This window comes from Vidua chalybeata, chromosome 26, assembly GCF_026979565.1.
Source record: "Vidua chalybeata isolate OUT-0048 chromosome 26, bVidCha1 merged haplotype, whole genome shotgun sequence".
NCBI classification, from domain to species: domain Eukaryota; kingdom Metazoa; phylum Chordata; class Aves; order Passeriformes; family Viduidae; genus Vidua; species Vidua chalybeata.
Genome location: NC_071555.1, coordinates 211,413 through 217,698, shown reverse-complemented (window position 1 = coordinate 217,698; position 6,286 = coordinate 211,413). Strand labels below are relative to the sequence as shown.

At 59.7% G+C, this 6,286-nt stretch overlaps 2 protein-coding genes across 5 annotated transcripts in view; one reads left to right on the top strand and one right to left on the bottom strand.

The window, feature by feature from the left end:
* The first annotated feature begins 125 nt into the window (after positions 1-125).
* NKIRAS2 (NFKB inhibitor interacting Ras like 2) lies at positions 126-987 on the top strand. Its single transcript, XM_053964890.1, has 2 exons — positions 126-359; positions 748-987. Exons 1-2 carry the CDS (start codon positions 126-128, stop codon positions 985-987), a joined length of 474 nt encoding a protein of 157 aa, XP_053820865.1.
* An 868-nt stretch (positions 988-1,855) lies between these two features.
* ZNF385C (zinc finger protein 385C) overlaps positions 1,856-6,286 on the bottom strand; it is a 58,231-nt gene continuing 53,800 nt past the window's right edge. For 3 of the 4 annotated variants that reach the window (XM_053965497.1, XM_053965496.1, XM_053965498.1), the window contains exons 6-8: positions 5,518-5,705; positions 5,240-5,353; positions 1,856-4,943 (exon numbers count right to left, since the gene is read on the bottom strand). In XM_053965497.1, coding sequence (XP_053821472.1) covers positions 4,719-4,943; positions 5,240-5,353; positions 5,518-5,705 — 527 coding nt within the window. In that variant the 3' untranslated portion in view covers positions 1,856-4,718. The remainder of the gene's footprint in view (positions 4,944-5,239; positions 5,354-5,517; positions 5,706-6,286) is intronic. The other variant, XM_053965495.1, reaches the window with a different exon arrangement.

Below are 6,286 nucleotides of genomic sequence, written 5' to 3'. Positions count from 1 at the left end.
CCCAAACACCGGCCGGGCGCGGGGAGCGCACAGCGCGCCCGGCGGGGCAGCTCCCCGCGCTGTGCCAGGGCCAGGCCCCCGGCAGCGTTCCCAGTGTCCGCTGCCCGCCCCCGGCAGGCTCGGAGATGATCGAGACCCAGGAGGACATTTACGTGGGCTCCATCGAGACGGACCGGGGCGTGCGGGAGCAGGTGCGCTTCTACGACACGCGGGGACTGCGGGACGGGCTGGAGCTGCCCAAGCACTGCTTCTCCTGCACCGACGGCTACGTGCTGGTCTACAGCACCGACAGCAAGGAGTCCTTCAAGCGTGTCGAGCTGCTCAAGAAGGAGATCGACAAGTCCAAGGACAAGAAGGAGGTGAGTCCCCCGGGAGGAGGGGCTGCGAAGTGGGATCTGCTCCCCTGGGGCAGGTTCTCACCTTTGGTTTCTCCAGCCTGTCACAAGATACTGATGGGTCCCTGATCTGTGAGACTCCCAACAGTAACAGGCTGTCTCCTGGGATGCTCTCTGAGCTTACAGGTGCTCAAAAGCTCCTTCCACTTTGGCTGGTTTGGGACACACAGACCCTAGCAGGAGGGGAAGGGAGCACTGAGATCATTGGATTTCAAAAGGCCTTGACATGGACGGGGAATCAGTGGCAGGGCCAGGCCCAGCACTGAGGGTCTCCATGGCAGAGATGGCATGCAGGGTCTCCCTGCAGCTGTGTGGTTGGTCATCAGGGGCCCTTCTCACCCTTTTGGAACAGGTCACCATTGTGGTTTTGGGCAACAAGTGTGACCTGCAGGAGCAGCGGCGGGTGGACCACGATGCAGCCCAGCACTGGGCCAAGGGCGAGAAGGTGAAGCTGTGGGAGGTGTCCGTGGCTGACCGGCGCACGCTGATCGAGCCCTTCATCTACCTGGCCAGCAAGATGACACAGCCACAGAGCAAGTCTGCGTTTCCCCTGAGCCGCAAGAACAAGGGCAGCGGATCCATGGACGGATGAGCCTGCTTCCCCTTCCCTTCCATTGCCACCTCCTCTTCCTCACCTTCCTGCTTCCCTTGCACCCACCTCCTGCTGAGTCCTGTCTGGTGTCACGGAGCCTGTGGGAAGCAGGTGGCAGGAGGAACAATCATCCCAGGGTTAGGGATGGTCCTGGCAGATGAGAGAGGCAGAGGGACAGGAGCCACTCCTCTCCCTGCCCAGCCCCTGCAGCTGTCAGGGGTGCTACAGGAAGGTCAGGATTCCCTCAGTGACCCCCTCTGCTCTCAGGTGCAGGCTGGGAGAGTGGAACAGAGGCACAGCACAGGCTGGCTGGAACATGGGCATCAGTTCCACATCTGGAGGGAACAACTCCCTCTTTTTCTATTTCCTGATAACATGTGGGCAGAGCCTGTTTGCTGGCCCTGCCTCCAGCCAAGCAGCTCTCCTTGCCCTGCCCCAGCTGGCTCTGTGCTGCTCCCTGGCAGCTTGTCCCTTAACCCTGGCAGTGTCCACTGCTCCTTTATGCACTGGAATATCCAGACATGCTGCACCAGGGAATGCCTAGGGCAGGGCAGGTGCTGTTCCTGAGGGCAGGGTGCCCAAATCCACCATTCCAGCCCTCTTCCTGAGTGCAGACTCAGCCATGAGCTTGGAGGAGATGGGGTTGTGCTTCACCTGCATACCTAGATCCTTGGAGGAGCTGGGACTGTACTTACCCTGCACACCCCAGACGCTTTGGGCTATGGCAGCTCTCCCTGCCCACCTGTCACAATGCTGCCTCTTCTCAGAACCACCATAAGACAAGGCACAGGTGTCCCAGCCCTACCCAGCAACACTCGTTCCCTTCAGGTAGTCTGGATGTAGGAAAAGAACTGATGAAAAGCCCCACTGTGTTTATACTTGTTCCTTTTATTTACCGAGTAACGCAATAAAGCGATGAGATTCGGTTATCAAAATATTTTCCTTTTTTTTTTCCCAACAGTTATAGTACATCAAAAAATATACAATGAACATTACAGGAGGGTACTGGCCAAGTCCCTAGAGTCTGGATATTCCATTTTGGGATTGGTATTTTTTGGGTTTTTTTTTTTTTTTTTCTGGTGTTTTGAATCAAATTTCACATCACTCCAAGGTTATTTACAGAGGGGCACACATTACCGAGCGCTATGGACTATCCCTACTCCTAGTACAGCATGTGCTAAGTCAAAGGCAGTAAATGCTTTGGAGAGCAGGAGGGGATTTGGGGGGATGCCATAACGGGGGTTTCTTACGCAGCTCGTTGCAGTATTATTGTTACTAGAAGGAATGGCTTTCACAGGGTTAAAGTGCCAAGAACAGGAGTGCTCAGGACTCCACTGGTGAGGGGCAAGGAGCAGCCATGGCTCCAGCACAGGCTTTTTGGAACAATGGAGGGGAACAGGCCCACTGGTGCCACGCGGCTCTGCAAGCTGGAGCCCAGCTGCTCCAGGCTCCCCAAGCCTCCGAGGGGCTGGGCACAGCACCAGGGGCTCATGGCACAGGAGGGGACCCCATTGTCCTGCTGCAGTGGCTGGACTGGGGGTGACCCCAAGGGCCTGGGAAGGGCACAGTGAGACGGGCAGGGATGGCTGGGGACACACCGGCCATGGGCTGCTTGGCACTGGGGAACGGGGACAGCGTCCCTCCTGTCCCGTGGGGCCCCACCAGCACAGGCTCCTGTCCCCTGGGATGTGGGGTCCCTACGTGTCCCCTGGGCTGTGGGACCATCTCCCTATCCCTGGCAAAGCCGTTTCTGCTGGGAGCCTTGCTTCCCTCAGCTGCGCTCCAAGCCACATATCCCACCACTGCTGCAAGACCTTTCCATTGTCTCCATGCACAGCTGCTCAGTCTTCTCCTGGTGCCCCCTCTCCACTCTCCTTCCCTGGGGAAGGGGTGCCCTAAGTAGGTGAATTCATACCCAGGGGCTCCCTCACTCTCCTGTCTCTGTGGCAGGAGCGCAGTGGTGGCTCCACAGTTGGTGCTGCCCAGAGACCCTGCAGGTGTGTGCTCATTCCTGCAGCTTTCCTGCCCTGACAAGGCTCCAGCCCTGGGAAGCAGATATGTTTCAGCCATCTGAGACACCCATTGGCCACTTCCTGTTCACCTCCCCATGCCAGGACCCATCCTGAGCATCGGTGGAGCACGCTGGGCAAAATCCTTCTGAAATCCAGGCGCTGCGTATGGCCAAGACGTCAGGTATGTGTGCTTGTGCGTGTGGATTCCCAGGTGCACACATCAACCCGCCTCATCCCGAGGGCTGGGAGGGAATGGGAGTCACAGCAGAGGTCTGAACCAGCACCCTGGGCCGGGGACGGGACAGAGCTCAGTGTCACGTTGGTTCTTCTGCTGCCACCACTGCTCAGGCTGCAGGGATGCATCAGCACCAAAGGGAATCGCAGGCGGCCAATGCGGCGGGTGAGCTGCCCCCTGGATTGCATAGATCGGGGTGGGGTGTTCCTCCAGCGAAAGGTCCACTTGGGATGCAACTCTCTCTATGTACAGCAGCGTGCTGGGCCCCCAGAGCGCCGCAGTGACAGTCCCAGACAGGTCATGGTTGGGCTGTGTGAGCACAGTGAAATGCAGAGCTATGGCCTCGGGGTCCCTCCAGAGCCTGGCACTCTGCAGGCTGTGGGTGCACCTGCCACCTGATTGTCCAGGCTGCTGAAGACACCTTTGATTTCAGGAATCATCAGTAACTTCCTGGAAGCTCCTAACTGGGATGGGATTGGAGGGCTGTGCACGGCAGGTGAGAAGCAGCATTGCCTTTCACTGGAGAACTGAAAGTGCTTTACGGACATTCACTCAGCCTCACAGCATCTCCCGGGAGGTAGGGGCAGGGCTGTCCCTGCGGTGGGACAGAAACAAGGACGGGTGCCAAGCACAGGGTCACCTCCTCGGGGAGCCAGCACCAGACAAGCCTGGCGCTCCCGGCCTTGCTGGGCATGAGTGGGGCCCAGCTTGGCCACATGCCCATCGTGTGCTTCTGGGGCCAGGGCAGGGCCCGTGTGCTTTGGAGGGAGGAGGCGCTGGCCCTGGGGTCAGCTATTGCTCTCGGAGTGAGGATACGGTCAGTGTGGCCAGTGCCTGCCACCGCAGGGGATCTTTGGCTGGTGGGACATAGGGAATCGTGGGGATGGGGGTCTGGTGGGTGGCACAGAAACCCCCTGCCAGCACAGGCAGGTGCAGGGCTGGCAAGGGCACAGCCAGCCCAGGCTGAGAGAGAAACTGCCAGCTTCCCACTTGTGCCAGGATTGTTTCTCCCAGAAAGAGCTGGGCTGAGATTCCCCTCACAGTTCCCTTCCCACTGGGCTGGCAGGGACCAGAGGGATGCTCCTTGTCCCAGATACCAGCCAGCTCCTCTCTTTCCAGTCTGGTAACTGGGAGGGCAATGAAGAAACAGCCAGCAGGCCAAGGACAGGCAGGCTCTGGCCATGAGATGGTCCTGCTGATTTGGACACTGTCCTCTTCCGTGCACTGCCTGGGCTCATCTGCTGAGCAGGGGGCCAGCACAGGCTGGGGGAGCGGTGGGGATGCGCGGCGGGGCTGGCCAGGCTCTGTTGGGGCACCTCTCTCCAGTGGGAGCCCTCTCCAAGCAAAGGAGAAGCTGGGGTTGATGTCTATGACTATGTTTTCCCACCAGCCAGGAGAGCAGGTACCAGGAGCGCTGCCCCCAGCGCGCAGCCCCCGCAGCCCAGCCCAGCCGCGGTGGACAGACCCTCGGTGGGCCAGCGGCTCTAGTAGGGTGCGAAGACAATGGGACCCGGCGTGGGGCGGACATGGGCCGGCGGCGTTCGGAAAAGGGCTGGTCCGAGGATCGGGGCTTGGAACAGGGTGGTGGCAGCTGCTGGTCGCAAGGCAAGGGGTCCAGGCATGGCGCAGACAGCGGCGGCGGTGAGCGGGCTCGGCAGGAAACGGGTTGCCAGGGTTTTGGTGAGGTGCTTCTGCAAAGCCAACTTGGACTGCAGGGAGGGAGGAGGAGACAACATGAGATTGCAGAAGAGGTGGAGGAATCACAAGTGCTGCTATCGCGAATGCTGCTGCCAAAGCACTCCCAAGTTATCCCCGTGCTGGCCTTCCCAGGAATAGACTCAAAACCCACCACCACAGCTCACCCTCCTTGAGGGGAGAAGCTGAGCTGTGGTGATGGAAACCAAGGTTTAAGAGCAGCAGCTCCTGTAACTCACTGAAAGGATGGCTGATGGCGAGGGAGGCTCTGCGAGCAAGCTGAGCGAGTGCTGTGCAGGGAGACAGGTACCTTGAGAATACTCACTGCGAGGGCAGCATTCTTCTGCAGCTTGTTGTAGGGGCTGTACTTGGGCTTGGGTGGCTTCCCTGCCAGCCTGTCTTTGTGCCTCCGGCTGCTCATGTGCTGGGGAGGAAAACAGCTGGATCACTGGGAGCCAGGACAGCCGGGGTACGGTGTGGCTCAGGTCTGTGGGGACACCCATCACCCTGCAGGGGCCATCAGGTACCCACACCCTGAGTCCCTGCATGCCCACACCCAGTGCCAAGGCACTCCCAGGGCATTGTCACCTGCTTGAGCTGGGTCTCGGAGTTGACGTAGATCTCGCACACTTGGCAGTGAAATGCCTTATTCTGGATGTTGATGCTGCCCTTGTTCCCGATCCGCTTGGACTTGTGCCCTGCCCGGGAGAGCAGCTTGCCCCGGCCTCGCCGCAGTTGGGTGCCGTGACCTTCCAGCATTGACTTGTGCTTGGCGCCTGGCGAGAGGGGATACTCAGCAAACCCAGCCCAGCCCCATGCCAGTGCCACAGCAGCAGGAACAGTGCCCTCCAACAGCACCAACCCGTGCCCAGCAGCACTTGCAGGCAGAGGGGACAGGGAGCTGCCTGGGACCCCAGACTTTTACCATTGCTGTGCAACCCATTCCCAAACCCTGCCAAACTGCACGTCGCAGGCAGAGCAGAGATGCTCATCTTCCCAAAGACCCTCCCTCCATGTGCCAGCTTTGGAGAAGCTGCTATTTTGAGCGTGCGCTGGAGCCTGTCGCCTGTCCCCGGGCGTTAGCACCGTCTGCGGAGTCGGGCGCGCGTCGCTCGCCGCGCTGCAGCATCTGAGCCATGCCCAAGGTCAGAGCAGAGCCGGCCATGGAGCCAGGAATAGCACAGCGGGGTCACAGCAGGTGGGGAAGGAGGAACCCAAGATCCCTACACACCTGGGGACAGGGCACGCTGTCCTGTCCCTGCCAGCGCCGGGATGGCGAGGGTGCATGGGGAGCAAGTAATTTAAGCCCCTGCTAATTCATTCTATTTTTTAAGGCGTGAAGCAAGGAGCTGTGTGA